General features: G+C 35.3%; 2 protein-coding genes across 2 annotated transcripts; one reads left to right on the forward strand and one right to left on the reverse strand.

Annotated features, from left to right (window-relative positions):
* Window positions 1-621: 621 nt before the first annotated feature.
* gng12a (guanine nucleotide binding protein (G protein), gamma 12a) lies at window positions 622-6,096 on the forward strand. The gene is made up of 2 exons (XM_056473111.1): window positions 622-737; window positions 4,598-6,096. The coding sequence occupies exons 1-2, from the start codon at window positions 633-635 to the stop codon at window positions 4,721-4,723; spliced, it is 231 nt and encodes a 76-aa protein (XP_056329086.1). The 5' UTR covers window positions 622-632; the 3' UTR covers window positions 4,724-6,096.
* A 4,401-nt stretch (window positions 6,097-10,497) lies between these two features.
* Window positions 10,498-14,491, reverse strand: LOC130241393 (growth arrest and DNA damage-inducible protein GADD45 alpha-like). The gene is made up of 4 exons (XM_056473120.1): window positions 14,346-14,491; window positions 13,784-13,885; window positions 13,464-13,680; window positions 10,498-11,247 (listed from the first exon to the last, which is right to left on the reverse strand). Exons 1-4 carry the CDS (start codon window positions 14,384-14,386, stop codon window positions 11,134-11,136), a joined length of 474 nt encoding a protein of 157 aa, XP_056329095.1. The 5' UTR covers window positions 14,387-14,491; the 3' UTR covers window positions 10,498-11,133.
* Window positions 14,492-19,654: the final 5,163 nt, after the last annotated feature.

Consider the following 19,654-nt stretch of genomic DNA (forward strand, 5'->3'; position numbering starts at 1 on the left):
ACTGGCTAATCAATCAAACAACCTTAAAAGATTCACGTCTTTCAGGGAAGATTAGTTTGAGTGGCAACAAATATATTCAAAATGAAAGCCCTGACGCAAATCTATAATAAACGAAACTGTCATAACATAATGAATTCAGTATTGGACTTAAATCACTAGAAGCTTAGGGCAGTATGTGTTTTCCACATTAGTTACATTTCTGCAATAGTTTGCTTCCTGAGAAGGTTTCATAATTTCATCTGCTGAGAATCAAGCGTCATTTGAGTGTCTGTCAGTAATTGTTGCGTAGCGAGTTCATAACCTTCCTGTCTGTGTGAACGTGGAGAAGTGTGGGACTGTAGAGGACAGAACATGTGCCAAATATTGACTCCAGTTCAGTCAGATGTTGTCTAGATGTTGTGTAGACCATTCTCTTTTGAATTCATTTCATAAGTCTTTATAAGAAAATTGCTATAGATTTAATTTGTTACTGTACAGGTGCTGATTTGTCAATGCAGTGTTGTCGTAACCTTCTGCCAGTGCGTCATGCATGTTCTGTTCCAGTCAATGTTGCAGTCTATGCTGCTGTGATTTGTGTTTTCTGACATCTGTAGAGTATGTTACTGCATGGCTTTTATTTTTGTTGCAGGTATATGGTTTCGAAAATGTCCTCTAAAATGTCGGGCTCAAACAATCTGGCTCATGCTAGGAGGATGGTTCAGCAGCTGAGAGTCGAGGCCAGTATCGAGAGGATAAAGGTTAGTCAACTTTTTTATTAAAGCCACAAATTCAGTTTCAAAAAGGTGGAGTCCAAAAAGAAAAAAAATCTTAACATGGTGGTTGGGTGGTTTATTCAACTGCAGACTTCTATAATATGTATTTATGAATTTTCATAGCATGAAAATCCAAACTTAAAATATACACTACCTGACCAAAGTCTTGTCACCCATCCAAGTTTTAGGAAAAACAAATAATAATTTCACTTCTAGTTGATCATTTGGTATCAGAAGTGGCTTATATGAAAGGCAAAGGCCTCAAGATTACGCTTGATTTACCGAAATAAAATATAATTATGCTTTGATTTTTAAATATTTAATTAGGACAGTAAGGTCTGACTTTGCTCAGACAAAAGTCTTGTCACTTAACAGAAATAAAGTACAGTATAGAATATAAAGTCATGATGCAGTGGAAAAAGAATTAATATTGTGTATGACTCCCATGAAAATAACTTATTAATAAAGTCATCTGGAATGACTAAGAAAGTGTTCTTACAGGACTCCCAGAGTTCATCAAGATTCTTTGAATTCATCTTCAATGCCTCCTTCTTCATCTTACCCCAGACATGCTCAATAATGTTCATGTCTGGTGACTAGTCTGGCCAATCCTGGAGCACCTTGACCTTCTTTGCTTTCAGGAACTTTGATGTGGAGGCTGAAATATGAGCAGGAGCCCTGTCCTGCTGAAGAATTTGCCCTCTCTTGTGGTTTGTAATGTAATGGGCAGCACAAATGTCTTAATAGCTCAGACTGTTGATTTTGCCATCCTCTCTGCAGATCTCTCGCACGCCCCTATACTGAATGTAACCCCAAATTATGATTTCACCAAACTTGACTGATTTCTGTGAAAACCTCGGGTCCGTGCGGGTTCCAATAGGTCTTCTGCAGTATTTGTGATGATTGGGATGCAGCTCAACAGATGATTTATCAGAAAAATCTACCTTCTGCCACTTTTTCAAATGATCAACTAGAAGCGAAGTTATTATTTGTTGCTCTTACAGCTGTGATCGATGACAAGACTTTTGTCAGATAGTGTATACTTTTTTTTAAAATAAGTACAATGTGCCTATTTATACCAAATACCTATTTTATTGTTTATTACCTATAGATAGTTATCTATAGGTTTTTTAGAATTAAGATAAAGAAACTTGTATGCACTTGGCCAAATAACCAAAATGCTTTAGTTTTTGTAAGACTTTTTAAAATTTAACACAATGACTTAAATTATACTGTTTAAAAAAACCAACCCGATAAAATAACCACATTTTATTCACAGAAAAAATTGACAGTTAATGATTCGAGAGGTACTATTTTACTATACAAGCCTTGAGCGGTCACCAATGCAGAGAGATAGATCTGTCCTTATAAAACATGAGTGCATGCTTCGATCTCAGATGAATTTATCCAGACATTTTAATCTGATTCACAAACTTGTTTGAAGAACCAAATTAACCAGAGATCAGTTATCAAGATTAAAATGCCTAATCAACTTTGATCGCAAAATGGTTTTGCTTTCAGATTGGTAGTAGCCATCCTTGAGGGGTTGTGCCGCACATTTAATTTTATTGTTTATTTATTATTTATTTATTTTTTGAATGTTCTTCAGTTCCCGCCTTCTCTTGAACGTTGGCCTGCAATCCTTGTTGCACAAACATTAACGAATAAAAACTTTTTGTAAAGTGTGAACACGCTTTCAAGATTTGAAAAATGCTTATATTTTAGGTAAAGGGATTGAAATTGTTTAAAAATGTAATTGTGTAGCTTGCATGATCATTTATCTTACTAAATGAGTATTAAATGGGTAATTAAACATTTAAATTAAATAAAATACATCTTAATAAAGAGAGAAAATTAGAATAATTTGACACTAGGCATTGGGCAACATGCCATCAAAACTTTTCCTTAGAATACTATACAGGGCTTGACCTTAACACCCACCAAATGCCAGTAGATTTCAACTGTGGCTGGTTAGACAGTCACTCCCACTAGCCACTTTGGCTGGTTGAAGATCAATTTTAAATTGTAGTTTTTTTAAAAAGCAGAGTTCAATAATAAGGATTGCCCAATGAGGGGCCAGGGTGAGAGATGATGATAATACTGTGTTAGCATGAGCAAAAGAAAGCAGGTGAATACTAAATGAGAGGATGATCACACTGAGACACATGCAATCCTGACACACTGCTGAGGGCTTCAGTGTCAAGGCTGATTTCAGGTGATGTGATGCGCGCAAGTGTTTAAAAGATTCAAAATAAATGGTTTGTTGCTCAAAGTATCCGTGCTTGGAAACATAACTGGTGCGATCGGTTCACTTTTAAATAGACTGGACAAAAAGCAACGCTTGTGCACCCACAGTCCTGCTGTCAAGGTTGCTTTCACTTCAACTTTTCACGTGATCATCCTTTCATTATCACACACGGTATATTCTTTTGCTTAGTTATTTTGGACTAAGAATTATTATTATTATTAATATTTTGATTTTTAGTGCATGTGGCTAGAGAAATATTTAGTAAATCCTTAGTGTTGAGCCCTGAAAAGTCATGTAAAATAAAAACTAATTGCAATGCGACACTATGAAACCACAACCCACTTGCTCATGCTTATTGAGCAATCTCATACACAAAAATGAAATGAATGAAGAGGCATGTGGACAGAACACAAAATCTATATCAAGTAATTTTAGCATGCCGAAGTCAAATTTTATGCATATAAAATATATTTTCCCAACAACTAAATTGTGGCTAGTGAAAATGGCAAGTGGCTAGTAATGTTGGAAATCTACTAGCCACAGTGACTGGTGATCAAAAAAGTCATTGTCAAGCACTGATACTAAACTACTATACTATACTTTAGGGATTCTCAACCGGTGGGCTGCGGTCCACTAGTGGGCCTCAGCGATCCTGGAGGTGGGCTTCGAGATTAAAATTAACTCTCAATATTATACTATAATTTTTAGATTTTTTTTTTAATTGAAGTAACGCGCTTTCTCCTGTTCACTGATTGATTACTTCAAACTCAGCGCATAAACAGCCTCATGATTGCGCCTGCAACCAGTACACATAAACCTGTTCATTTACAAACTATGTGTGAAGTGAAAGTATCTCTTTGTGTATTTCTGTGTAATATATCCGCATAGTTGTTCAAATTAAAGTCCTGTGAGTGTTTTATAATGGATTTTATATCCATACAGGAGGATCTAGCGAGGCTCGATGGTGTTTCTGTATAGAATGTAAAATAAACCTGCATATGAGCTTCAGACGTGCTCTGGCGGAGCTGTTCACTGTTCCTGTCAGCGATCTCCCAATAATATCCAGCTGCAAACTCGCCATCAGATCAACGCATTTCAACAGATTTAGGATGTTTTACTGTATTTTTACATTTGTCTGTATATTTTTGAATAGTAGGTATTTAATAGTAGATATTCAGTCAGTCCAGTTTAAAGCAGAAGCTGGTATTTTGCAATAACAGTTTAGAGAAAATGGCCGACAGGTGGGCCTTCAAAAATTGATCGGAGAAAGAAGTGGGCCCCACAATGATGTTGAGAACCCCTGCTATACTATGCTATACAAATATCATCTGATGTAATGTGATGAAGTATGTGTATGTAAATATGCAATTTGCAAAACTTGTAATGTGCTGGAAAAGTTTGAAAATGCACCTGGAGAGTGCTTTAGAAAAGGTGTAAGAACCATGAAATCTTGAACTTTGGAACAGCAATATTTTGTATGCATTTCCCATTTGCTGCATTCATAAACAACACATGAATACAAGTCAATGGAATGAAACTGCAAGTGCAAATATCCCACCCGCAAACATTTTTCACATCCTCTTCTTCCCACTTCCAGGTATCCAAGGCCTCCGCTGACCTGATGCGTTACTGTGGAGAAAACGCCAAATATGACCCTCTGCTCATGGGCATCCCCGCCTCAGAAAACCCCTTCAAGGACAAAAAGCCCTGCACTATATTGTAGTCTAACAACCACAGGCGTTTTATTTAAGTATTCTACTCAACTTCACCTTAAGTCCAGCTCCTTAGTAAAACTTTGTGCCACATTTTAACTATATTTCGCTCTTACAGTATTTATTACTGTAAATAAACTCCAATCAATACTAATTAATTGCCAATTTTGGTGATGGTTAGCATCGCCTCTCATTAGCGTCCCTCGTCTTTCTGTTTGGCCTGGAGTCAATCCAGGAGATAATCCCATAATTCAAGGTGTTTAGCTGTTTTAAAGTTCCTCTTTCCACCAAACGGTGCCTTAAGTTACACTTTGTGGTTGAAATAGGGAAGTAGAAGATCACAGTATGATTTAAAGAGCTTGAAGCTACACTAACTGATTAAATGACTGATGACATTGTATATTCCTCTAGTAGCACATTATATGAATGATTTATTAATAGCAAAGGGACTGAATTAAATGGAATTTGAGGATCCATAATGAATCAGATGTAACTTCTGCAATCATCAATGGTCAAGTGCATGCTGGGTGAATGAAACAAGAAAGTAAGTGATATGACAGATTTTTCCGAGAGGAAAGTTGAGAGTTTCTGGAGTGGTTTAGAGGGGAAGTTCACCCAACAATCCTGTCATCGCTCACTCTTATTTCAAAATAGGATGAGTTTCTTTCTTCTGTTAAACACAAAAGGAGATATTTCGAATAATGCAGGAAACCTGTAACCATTGACTTCCATAGTATTTAGTTTTCCTACTATGGAAGTCAATGTTTACCAATTTTCAGCTTTTTTTAAATGAATTATTTTGTGTTGATCAGAAGAGACTCATAAAAGACTCATAAAGAGACTCATACCACCTGAAGGTGAGTAAATAGTGAGTAAAATTTCATTTTTGGGTGAACTATTTTTCGTTAAGAGAAAAGAGAAGTAATTCCATTGGCTTGCACTTTCAAACCCATGTGCCTTTTTTTAAAGCATTCCTTATTTTCAATGTATACGAATGAAATGATGATCCTTTTTTATCTGTTGACCCTTTTTCTTCTGATTTTTAAGTGCCTTTGTGTGTCTTTCCTCTGACAAGGCACATTTTTAGACCACTGCTGAATTGAAAGGATTTTTTTTATTTGTTTTCTTTTATTTTTGTGAAGAGGGCAGTCGTGAAACATTACATTAGCATTCAGACTTTGAACGAACCGCATTCGTGATGCTGCTGAGAAATGCAGTATTTGAGACTCACAACCAAATCCCTGTGACCTCAGTATCTCTGTGAAGAAAAGCATTCTTTTCTTTTCTAATTTCTGTATTTTGTTTGTGCGAGCCTTCGTAACGTGTGCTGTACGTACTGTACCTTGAAAGAAAGATTTATTAAAATTGTGAAATAGTAAAACAAGGCATTGCATATATGTGTGTGTGTTCTTATACACTGTGATACTCTTGTGTTGCGTCTCGTACGCATCGATGTGTAAAATGTAACTTCCTTTATTGCATTGCAGACAAGTACGAACATATTCTTGCAGGGTATGAAAGTACAGAACATAAATTGGTTTATTGATTGCCTTGCGTGAAAGATATAACAAAATATTGAAGCTTTAAAACATGAAATGTCTCCTTGCATTACAAATATATAAAGTAACTTCTATTTCTTTCATTTTAAATAAGCAGTAATTGTCATTGATACAGAAATGCTCTTAAGAAATGTTTTTTGTCATTGATTTGCATAAAAGCAATAATATTCTTGCACTGTATAATCTCTAACAAAAAAGTCTTTAACCCCCCCCCCCCCCCCCCCCCCCCCCTTTTTTTTTTTTGAACATGGACATGAAAACATGACAACTTGGATTGCCAATCTTAAATGTTTTGGTTTCACAGATTTTTCACAGCTTGGTCTCCTTTTAAAGACAGATGTCAGACTGTAGCTAAAGAAAGTTCAAAAAGTTAATTAAAACAAAAGTTACGCGCCTTATATGTTTGTGAAAATAATAAAAGCATAAATGTATATGGTATTATTATACATAAAATATGTATTTATGAAAATTAAAGCTCACTATCTGAACAAATTATATTCCAAATTTGAAATTGATATCTCCAAAAATGAGCTTTCAGTAAGATTTTGTTTGGATGCAGTACCAAACTCTTCCACCGCATGACATCCAGTTTCCATTGTTGACCATACGAAGGTGCCCCCTATCTTTTGAGGAATATCAACTGTATTTTTTTATGTACTTCTGACAGTATTTGTAAAATAGACATAAAATAATAAAGTAGTATGGGCAGTTTGGTGGTATTTGTTTTGAATTTAGACTCTAAAAACATCCAAACAAAATCTTATATTTGGATTGCTGTAGCAAAGTAATGCTTTACGAGTATATTTGTTGGAAATTAATAAATATCTATTAAAAAATCTGTCACCAGATATAAAAACAGACATTAAAAATAGACATTTTAGGTTTTAAAATGATATGTAGCTTCCCGTGATTGCTTATAAGTGTTTAGACTCCAGTATAATGGTTTGAACATGCAATCATAAATGGTCCCATAGGTTGCGGGGTGACTGTAAATGTGTTTTAATCTATTACTCTTCCTACAAAACAAAAAACTGTGGTAAATATATATTCAGAAGTCTTAGATTTTTTCAATGATATATAGTTTGTCATGGTTAGATTAGAATTTAAATGTAAAAACTTAATCGTTCATGTGGCAGGACCGTGACAGTTATGGGGTTAAAAGACTGTACAGACTGCTGCAGACGCATTTTATTGAATGAAAACAGCAGCTTGGACATTCTGCTAGATATTTCTATTTGTGTTTTACAGATGAGAGTCAGGTATATATATTTTTTTAATATATATATTTTATTTTATACAATAAAATATACACATTCCAGACAGGACATGTTGAATTGATGATGAGAGATTGTTTTGGAAGCAAATTTAACTTGTAAGTTATTTTAAATATTTTGAAGTCTTGTGCAATCCACAAATATGCTGAACAGACAGCTAATGGATATTAAAAAGAAAATGGACAAAAATAAGGATTTGACAAACGCCTTATTTTAGAGTGAACTTTCCTAAATCTAATGTAATGTGTATTTATATAGTGCATTTATCATGTAAGGCCATGCATCCAAAGCACTTCACAATCATGAGGGGAGTCTCTCCACACCACCACCACCACCAGTGTGCAGCATTCACTTGGCAGCCACAGGACAACAGCACTAGTGCGCTCACCACACACCTGCTGCAGGTGGAGTGGAGAGAATGTTTTAAACTTAAGCCAGAAATCTTTAATGAAAGGTGTAACTGAAGCAGACCTGTGGTTGTTGCATGAAGGTGGGAAAAACTGGCAATTTCATAGTGGTTCCAAAAAAACTTAAATATCTGAAAAATTGTGAGACAAAAACTTAACAAGTACACTTGATGAGCTTCAATCACATTATCTTGAATAGGGTCCTTTAACTAATTACAGTTTTCAATGGATTTGCCCGATTTAAATTTATCATGTAGTGTCACACCAGAGGACATGGTTTTCAGTAACAAAGTGTAAAGTTCCTATGTTTTTAGATATATATGGATGACGAAAGATCGCCATTTACCAAAATAAGCCATTTGTAAAATAAGGCCTAAAGTATTTATTAACCCTCAGGGGTGTGAGGTGATTTTGGGGACCTTAGATGTATTGACATGCCCAGACATTTGTTCTTATTTCAGCTAAATTATACATAGTATTGGCCAACATGAATTTTTTTTAATTCAGCACAAACTGTGCTATAATAATATATGAGAAATACTGATGTACACGCTTGAGTGTTTTTAGAAAATAATATTATGTGTGGTTAGTTGGTTTTGGAGAATTTTTTTTTTGCTGAAATAAAGTAAAAAAAAAAACTAACAAGACTTTTGAGTAACTTAAAGGCTTTATGTACACATTATTTTGTTCTCACATTCAAAGAAAACATTACAATGATTTACACTTCGTAAAGTATATTTTGGGTCATCTCAGCTGTATGCGTGGAAGTGACAATGGTCATGAATAATTCACACCTGGAGAGACAAAAGACACTCCCCCACTGGCTAATGTTTACCAATCAAGGGTATTGTAAAGCAGTGTCCAGCTGCTAAAGCTAGCCCAAACTAAATGTTTGTTGAATACATTGTTGTATTATGACCATGACCATAACTTATCAAACATTATTCGTTTTTTAACATACACTTGCTTCATTGAAAAGTAGACACTTTAAGCTTTCTACAGATATATGTCTTAAGTCTGTTTTGTTGTCATGGAGTTTGTGCATTTTACTGACGTGTTTCTAAAAACAGTTCACAGAGAGAGAAAAGAAAGAATGCCTACACTGTTTATTTTTCTTCATTTTGCAAAAGCACACACGTTTGTTGTTATTGTGAGTGTACACAAAAAAGTAGACCCCTAACAGATTCGATTGATGTATTGATCTTATCTGTACGTTCAAATCTGGAAGTGTAATTTAAGTTTTTTTTCGGCGTTATCAGGAGAAGACGCCTCAAACCGCGTATACGTGGTCTTCAACCCATGAAGGTTAATGATTTTACAATTTCGGTTAAATTTAGTACAATTTATCAAAGACAGTAACGCCACAGAACAGTATCCAGCTTCTCCCCGATGGACATCCAGCGTTCTCCATGCTTCGGTGCCTAGACTGCAGCTCTGCACTAAAAGTTTGACCAGAGGAGAAATGGTTGTGCCCAACTTTTCCTTCACTTTCGTCAATCGGTAAAGTTTTGTTCCTCTCCACTGTTGCCACTGGCTTGCTTGGTTGGGACTTGTGGAGCTGTGCATCGATGGATTTGCTCTTCAGTGTTTGGACTTTCAGCAGTGAAAGTGAAACCACACTGAACTGAACTGAAATCTGGTCTGACACAATTTCAGTTTGTTAGAACTTCTATGTTAAGCTGCTTTGACACAATCTACATTGTAAAAGTGCTATAGAAATTGAAAATAGGATTTAAGATTTGGCTCAAAATTGTAAAAAAATAGTTCTAACTTTTTTATAATAGGAAGTCCATGGAAGACAAAACAAATGTTTAACCATTCACTGCATTTTAAATGCTGACAATGCTAATTATATTCATTTTTGTCGTGTCACAGTGAAAATGCAACATCACATCAACCACCCACTAACGAGAAATGTTTTTTCTTCATCATGTTCCAAGTTAAATCCAGTTTCTTTGATGTCACATGACAAGTCAGGGGTTTACCTGCATTGCACGGTCAACACATCAGCCAAATCTCACTTGCATCATCACCTTTTTACAGAGAAGTGGGGGGTTTCGCAACCGATTTACTGGTATGTGGCACCAACTCCAACCCAATGTGTGCCAGTCATGTGATCAAAACCGCACCTTTTACAGAGGCGTCTCCAAGCACTTCCGTTCCCAGCTGGCCTTGCGCAATGTGCTTTCTACATGACTTTTAACCTACAAAGCCGTATCAGTTCAGCACAATTAAGAGCGATTGTGATTTACAGCAGCATGTTTGACCTTGACGCACGCAAAAGCGGTACAGTAAGCTGAGCCCGAGCAATTCATTTCAGCTGAAAAAAGGAATCTGATGAATGGACGCAGCGGTCACGCTAAACTAAAGCAGGACAAAAGAAAGGCTTGGATGGCTTTTGTGAGAGTCACGAAGGCCATGGAGTCCAGTGTGACCCTGCTGATCTCGACCAGTCAGTTCTACTAATCCAGAAAGGTCTAAAAGAGAGGCACACGTGACTAGCGTATTGAGTTTAAATATACTTTTTATTACAACACAAAACTCAATTCACAGTTTAATATATAATAGTATAAAAAAGTCGTACATAAATACTCATTTAAATTAATATAATAAAATAATTTAAAGACCACAAAAGAACAATTATGTAAAAAAAGAAATATTATTATTAATAATAATAATAATAATAAATGGTACAGGGTATCATGAATGCATAGTTTTGATCTCAGTGGTTTAGAAGCAAGTCCCTTTAAAATCATTTCATTTGCAACATTCATAAACAAGTACTGCTGATATATTATTATTCAGAAAGATGGCAAATCTACAAACAAGGGAAGCCCCTTTGGAAAACTGTCCACTGAGAAATCTGCTATCCTGTAATTATCTGAAGTGCTTTATGACACTCCATCAATAAACTGTCACAAGATACTCAGGTGCTCACTTCCATTCACAATCAGCTTCATGTGACGTCCTTAGAAAGTCCCACAAACAAAGCCAAAAACTGCTGAATCATTGCAAGAGAGAGCTCCTCCTCCTCCTCCTTCAGGTTATTCTGAAGGTGCTTCCGTCCGGCCTGAACTCTCAGTCCTTTTTGTGACCACCTTTTTTAGCTTTTATCATTTTTTGCTAGATATTTTTTGATTCGTGTTTTTTTTTTTCACCCGATTTTGGGTTTCAGTTCTCCTCATCGTTCTGGAAGGTTAATAATGGGCACCCACTGATCCATACAGCGGCTCTCTCTGCAGAAGCGGTTCACTTTTCCCAGAGCCGGGTTCTTCCATGTGGATGCATGTGGGACCTGGGAAACAGCAGAAGATGAGATGAGATTAAATACTGTTGAAATCTGTTTAAGACACTTGTTCACCCCAATATGAAAATGTCCTCACCATTTATTTGAACCCTTTAAGGTGCACTCCTTGAAAATTATTCTTTTGGCCCACGCTTGCATTGAATAATATACTGACACAATAATGATAAGCAATTAAAATAATAATGATAGCCTATGGATAAAAGGTCGAACAGGTGGTTACGATGCTTGTTAAAGGGTTAATGGATTTTGAGCACAATTCTGTTGAACACAAAACAAGATATTCTGAAGAATGAACAGGCTGTTTTTTTTCACCCCATGGTTCTTTATTATATCTTTCTGGTTGCTCTTTATTTTAATGTACAATGCACACAGCGGAATGAACCACCAACTTATCCAGCACATGTTTTATGCAGCGGATGCCCTTCCAGCTGCAACCCATCTCTGGGAAACACTCATACACTCTCATACACACACATACACCACGGACAACTTTAGCTTACGCAATTCATCTGTACGCATTCATATGCGGGGAGAACATGCAAACTTCACACAGAAATGTCAACTGACCCAGCTGAGGCTCGAACCAGTGACCTTCTTGCTGTGAGGCGACAGCACTACCTACTGCGCCACCACGTCGCCTAAACTACTAATTAGCTGCTTTTTAATAGTTGGGTTTAGGTATTGGGTAGAATTAGGGATGTAGAATACATCTTTTTTTAATACTCATTAACATCTTAATAGGCAGTAGTTAATGGTGAAAATTGTTTATTAGGCTTAAGTTTTTCTTTGTGTTCAAAAAAAGAAAAGCCAACAGGTTTGGAACAAGTAGAATGTGAGTAAATGATGGCAGAATTTTATTTTTTGGGTGAACTATCCCTTTAAGTAGTACTTGGAAAGGAAATGTATACACACACATTTTTTTATAATACAGTGTTCAGCATAATTGAGTACACCCCATTTTGAAAATGAATATTTGTATCCAGTTCTCAGTGAATATAGGCAATGTATTTTGAGGCATTTAAACAAAACAGATTTATTAAACATATATATTTATTAAAATAATATTTTAGTCACAACATATTTAGAAATTGAAAGATATAACAACTAAATTCAAGTAAAATATTGCAAAAACAAATTACAACCTACAAAATTTCAACAAAATTTTTTTGCTTCTCTTGATTTTTCCTCTTTTTAAAAATTTGTATTTAAGATTTTTCTATAACATACATGTAAATTTGGGTGTACTTCTTTTTGGACCGTTATCGTAAGTTATTTAGTTAGATAAGCTCCAGATTTGACTTCAGTACTGTCTAATCTAATGTACATGCACGAATATAATATTGTAGCGCTTCCTATTAAAAATATGAATTTAAAAAATAGATTTGTGAGGGGTGTACATATATGCTGAGCGCTGTAGATAATATAATAATATAATGCATAATACAGCAGGCATATAATGCATTATTAATTTTTGTTGTTATTTGTATGTAAAAAGGTAAATGTTTTCCTTTTTAAGTTGATCTCTGTCATGTAAATATACTTTAAGTTCCCCTTACATACACATCTTTAAATGTGTACACATGATTTATTCCAATGATGATGCACATCTAAGTTTAACATCTAATTGAATGAGAAAACAGTTGGTCTGGACATTTTTATTTGATGGATGACTATTGGTCGACCTTATGAGATTGAAAAGTCATCTGAAAAGAGATGTGTACTTGAGGAGGAAATTATTTTGAGTTTTAAAAATTGTGCATGGACATAATTTATAGTAAATTCTATGATATTACATGAAATGTAAAAATTGGCATTTTACTATTGCAAGATGATACAATTTCCTAACAATGCCAAGTACAAGTCTATTCCAAGTAGGAATAGGAATCAAAACCAAACAGTCAGTGATTTTAAGAGTATGCAAATCTTATTCTATGCTTTAATCATCTTTTTTGAGGAATAAATCCATTATATTGCACCTGTTTGATTCCAGTGCAGCAAAGCCAATTCAAATAGGAAGCTGAAACTTTAAGTCAAGAGTCTCCTAGTTTGCATATGAATAAGTACTAACTACATGCTTGTGTGGGTGTCGTGAGGCAGTTTCACCTGAACATGTCCTGACAAGTAACTAGAGGAGTGGCTGTTTACTGTCCTGCTTAGACTTTATCAGCCTATTGGATGTCTACGAACACGTGCAATCAACTTACCGTGACCAGAATGCAGTGTAAGTCCATCTGCTCGCTCCCGTGCATGCCCGCGCCCCCGAGGATGTTCGCGAGGCGGCGCGTGTTGTTCACGCGCAGGATGTTGATGTCGTTCTCGCAGCAGAAAGCCTGGATGAGAGTGAAGTGAATCTGAAGCGCCACATCCTTCACATCGTCGTCGTCAGTGGCCAGGATGCACAGCACCACGTTATCAGGGTCACTAAATGGATAAATTGAGATTTCAGTTGAGTTTTAAGCTTGAATGACTGATGATTTAGTGCACCTGTTGCAGTGGCATTTACATTCAATGACAGTGAACTTACACATTGAGGGACTTTGCAGCCTCGTAAACACCGACTGTGATGCATCCCTGCGGTAATGCGGAGCGCAGGACCTCCTCCAGAGCCTTAATCACCGATTCCATCCTGGAAAAGCACAATTTTGGATAAATTAATTAGTGATGATAAAACAATAATAACGTCGAGAACGACTCGAGCAGTTTGTACTTACTGCTAGTTTACACGTTATTTGTTTAACTTGTCAACTTGGCATAATAAGACAAAGCATTAGATAAAAGAATGTTATTTTGCAAAAAACCCTAAACGTGACAAAAAAATCTACAGAGTGCACGAAGGGTCTCGTGAGACTATTGCTGGAGTCTCGTGAGCTGAAGCTCGTGCCTCCTGACAGTTCACCCGGTTCATGCGTTTGACATGTTTGAAGTATGGAAAAATAATGGGAAAATATAACACTGTGTTTGAAAACTAAAACGGTTTGAAATTTTATAGCTTCTCTTTCTATTTTTATCTGTACATTATTAAGATATATGTAAAATTACTATAAACGTGCTACATTGCCAAAATAAATGCGTATTAGCAAACTCACCTTTCAATAGAGTAATCTCCGTTAAGTTCCTCAAAAGTCATGTTGCATGTAAAATCCAGAACGGACTTGAATAACTTTCCTTTGTGAGCTGGGTAAATCCACAGGAGTTCTCGTTGATGTTCTTTCTCTTACTGTTACCGGCTAAATATGACTTTGCGAGGCGTTACATTAGATTTCATTTCGCTGAAAGGAGTTATGAGAACAAACATTTACATATTAATCCTTATTGGACACATGCAAATGAGGGTAAGCAAAAAGCATTTTGATTGGTTGTTGCACCTGCACTAACAAGTGGCCGCGGCTCTCATTTGCCCATGTGAGTTTGTCGGGGGCGTGGCCAGACAAGTTGGGTCAGGGTGACGTTTGTTTTTAACCTTGTTGGAACTTTGCAGTGGCATGCCAGGGCAAAGGGAAGCGGGGATTTACTCAAGAGATAAATTACGTTATTACGTAGCATACACCAGCACATAGGCTACAAAATGCACCAAATAATCAAATTTACATAAACGTATTTAAATAAATGCGAGATGGGGCTGGGGGGATGTAAGCGTTTTAAATTAAACAACCCTAAAAGTAAAAAATGCAGCACAAGCAGTCAATATTTAAAATAAAATTACGTTGATCGTTAAAATACACATTTGTGAACAGTTTTGGTAACTCAGTTACATAACGCAATCCGCTCGTCTTTTATACAATCTGATGTTTTTTTTCTATCCTAACACTGACACCCTGAGGACAAATCAAAACATGGCATCAATATTTAGCCAAGTTACAGGTAGAGAGGTCAGTGGTTCCCAAAATGGGGGTTGGGTTAAAGTAGAAATTATTTCTTTGCTCCTTGAATAAATTTAGTAAAAAACTATCAAGTGTTTAGAATTAGATCGATGCATGACTGATGACAATGCTAACGGACTTCTTATTTGGCTGTTTAGTGGAGTGAAACTTAGCCTACCAGAACTTTTAGCAAAGGTAGAACTTTTTAAAATTTCTTTACGACAAAAGAATTATGCTAGAAATGTTTTTTTGAGGAATTTGTGTGATTTATACATAATAGCTGTATCCTTCTCTGTTATAAAGTCACTTAAAATCACTAAATTGTACAGGCGTTACAGGTCAAAGCATTCTGTTGTTAAATTGATCAAAATAAACAATAAGGCTCTTAAAGCACTGCTTTAAAAAATGTAGTGTTGTCATATCTCAAATACCTCAAGTGAAACAAAGTAATTTGTTTATTGTCTTTTTTGTAAACTAAAAAACTCTTTTTAGTTTAGATTAAGTGTAAAATAAAATTTCAGTGTGATGTACAGCTATTTAGCAACAAATTAGCCATATTGCAAAGACAAGAATGAGCAAATAAGAAAAATAGTGTAAAATATGTAAATAAAAGGGTAAATTTAAATGTTTTCCTCATATAATTAATTAAATCTTTCAAAGCGACGCGGTGGTGCAGTAGGTAGTGCTGTCGCCTCGCAGCAAGAAGGTTGCTGGTTCGAGCCTTGGCTGAGTCAGTTGGTGTTTCTGTGTGGAGTTTGCATGTTCTCCCCGCATTTGCTTGGGTTTCTTCTGAGTGCTCCTGTTTCCCACACAGTCCAAAGACATGCGGTACAGGTGAATTGGGTAGGCTAAATTGTCCGTAGTGTATGTGTGTGTATGGATGTTTCCCAGAGATGGGTTGCAGCTGGAAAGGCATCCGCTGCGTAAAATGTGCTGGATAAGTTGGCGGTTTATTCCGCTGTGGCGATCCCAGATTAATAAAGGGACTAAGCCGCAAAAGAAAAATGAATGAATGAAAAGACCTTTCAATGCTTGAAAATATCTTTTACAAAATGGACAAAAAGTGTCTCTATGGCCTTATAGAGTATGTGGTAGTTTTGCCAGTGCTATGGAAAAGGATTAATTATCATAAAAGGAAAAAATCAGCCATACTTCCTTTGTTAATAGAAATTCCTATATATGTAGTCTTTCCATCTGTAAGAGAACATGAACAAATAAAAAACATTTCACAAGCACATTTACTGCAGGTTTATTTTATTTAATAATTATTAATATATTATTAATATTATGTTTTAATAATATTTTTTGTATAAATCAATAGATAGTTCCTATGTAATGTTTTTAGGGGTTGCTGACAATACATTTCAGGTTTTCAATACGTTTGCGTGTCAGTCTTGAAAATAAAAATAGGTGCTGGAAAAAAGTGCTTAAAAGACCTTGATTTTCATTAGGCTGTGTCTGTATGAACCCTAAATTTATTAAAGTATTAGAATTACCATATTTTATCCATAATACACAGAAGATAAAAATAGTTAATAGTTTCATGAAAAAGCAACAACATGGAAATGAAAAGCCATCAGCCTTTAATTGTTTTTTCATAGGATTGCTGTGTTAAAGTTAGATTATCAACACAGATGCAGCAGATTGATTTTATAGCACCAGGTTAAACATTCTGACACCTTTATGACAATCAAATACTTTAAAAATAAATACAGGCAACAACTGAACATTGAGAATGATCCCTGAGTGGCGGCCCTCTAAATTTAAACCAAGAATAGACTTGTGCTGAAAGCATTGTGCCCCCCGGTCTCAGGTGAGGTTAATATTACATAAAAAGACAAATTAATAAATGACTATATAAATTATAGTCTATGGTTATGGACTGTTTTTTGTGTTATCAGTGTGCTCATGTTTATATAGTTACTATTGTTGTGTGTGCAACATTTGTATATTTGTAACCACATCTGAGGAATGTGGGGGTCGTGAGTCATTGGCATTGTTGTTTTGGGGGTCTTGGGCTGAAATGTATGGGAACCTCTGGCATAGGTCACCCAAAACTGAAAATTGAATGTATTTCTTCTTTTGAACACTAATGAAGATACTGAAGAAAGCTGGAAATCATTAACTTTCATAGTCCTGTTTGTTTTTCCTACTTTTGAAGTCAATGGTTACTAGTTCCCAGCTTTCCTTAAAAACCTTCTTTTACGTTCAGGTGAAACAGAAACTCATAAAGGTTTTGAAACAACTTGCAGGTTAAATTTCGATTAAATAAGGAGAAACTGTACAATTTTGGGGCACAAAGTAACGCAGGGTTAAATATAACAGAGTTTTAAGGTATTTACTTAGGGTTAACCTTGGCATGCTTCCGAGGGTTTCACCACAGTGTCAGCAGACGTCTTCCTGCCAATTATTGAAAAAGTTTGGCGAAATTTAATGTCAGAAAACATTAAATTACATTAAATTTCTTCAATGTAAGAAACACACAGTGACTGCTAGCTAGTTTTGAGAAAAACACGACACAGTGGGGTTAGTTGTAACAGGGTGTTACAATTAAGCCACACACTGTTGGACACCAATTAAACAAACAAAATAATTTTTTAAAATTTTGACTGTAATGTTGAGAACTTTTTAAATAAAATGTTTTTTAATAGAAAACATTGTTTTAATAGAATTTTTTTATATTGGTAATAATGCAAATAAATGCATTGTATAATATGGATAATAATGCAAATAGATTCAAATGTGTTTGTCCAATAAACAAATAAATACATAAACATAATGTGCTATGTAGAATAAAAAAGAAATAAGCCAGTTACTAAGGAAATATAGCTACTATTTAAAGTGAACTGAATTTAAATTAATTGTGTGAAATTTGCCTTCAAATGCATGTGTTATAACAAATCCTCTGTCTGTTACAACTTGCCCCGCAGGTGGGGTGAATGGTAAAAAAATGGTTTGTCTAACCCTATTACTTGTTCATTATTTGACCAAAACCAAAAAGTGTTACTTTGAGCCCCGCTCTCCGCTAATCCTTTAAATGAGCTTTATTGACAAATGCAATTGAACATTGTTTTGTGCCTGGCAGGACCACATCAACATATTTAAACACAAGCATATAAACAGTTGGCTGAAAGTACTAGCGAAAGCATACATTATGAAGTATTATGAAGAAGCATAAACCTACAAACAACCACTGAATTAATGAATAACCAATTATATATGACTACAATTCTAGAAAACATTGAGATCAATTCATGTTGGTTCCTGTTGGAGTTGGGATTACGTTTTTTGAGTAAAATTTATCAGTTATGTTTTAATATAAAGGCATATTTTATTATTTTATTTTTATATATTTTATTTTCAGCTTAGTCCCTTTATTCATCAGAGGTCGCCACAGCGCAATGAACCGCCAAATTATCCAGCATATGTTTTACGCAGCGGATGCCCTTACAGCTGCAACCCAGTACTGGAAAACACCCACACACACTCATTCACACACATACACTATGGCCAATTTAGTTATTCAATTCACCTATAGCACATGTCTTTGGACTGTGGGGGGAAACTGGAGCATCCAGAGGAAACCCACGCCAACACGGGGGAGAACATGCTAACTCCACATGGAAATGCCCGGGACTTGAACCAGCGACCTTCTTGCTGTGAGGCGACAGTGCTAACCACCATGTTGCTAGCCACCATGTCGCCTATAAAGACGTTAACACCTGGCAATGTTTGTTCTCTCACAATTAAAAAAATATTATCGGTGGCTTTATTTGCAAAAAATGACAATTGGTCAATACAATATTAATTTTAGTAATGGTTTCGTTTTTATTTTGTTAAAATGTATTTAGTTTATATATACAGTTTTAGTAATTTTAGTTTAGTGGAGTTCACAGAACACTTCCAGTGTTGACCAGAGCAAAGTTTAATGTTCCAAACAGCTTACATTATCTATTGTGCAAATCTCTTAGTACATATTAAATAATTGTTTGAACAAACACTGAATCCAAAACCATATACAAATGCAACTGATAAGTCTTCTCCATATTGATCATACTGTATCATACTGTATATTTAGTTAAACCTGCATAGTTTACATTTCTTTGGGGAAAGAAGAAATGTACAGCACATTTTATAGAAAGGATGTTTTAGTTTATAATCTTGTACTTGTCTGATGCGTTTGTCTGTAAAAAGCGCCATCTACAGGTGTTTTCAGATTATTATTTTAAAAAGATTATTGTTTATGCTAATAATTCTTTTATTTCACTTAGTTTTTTCAGTCACTGCTGTTAGTTTCGTTTTAGATTTTCATTTATTGTGAATTTTATATTTTATTTCATTTAACTCTTGGTTTGTTTTCGACCAATATTCTTAGTTTTTAGATTTTATTTAGTGAAATAATCTTGCACAAGAAGCAGCTATAATCACACTTTTCAAGATCATTTAAAATGCACAACTGGGTGTTCTGGAGCAAGTTGGAAATAAATAATTAATTAAATGTATAATTTTGTAGACACTGTTGTAATAAGACCTCT

The sequence above is a fragment of the Danio aesculapii genome, chromosome 2 (assembly GCF_903798145.1).
Source record: "Danio aesculapii chromosome 2, fDanAes4.1, whole genome shotgun sequence".
NCBI classification, from domain to species: Eukaryota; Metazoa; Chordata; class Actinopteri; order Cypriniformes; family Danionidae; genus Danio; species Danio aesculapii.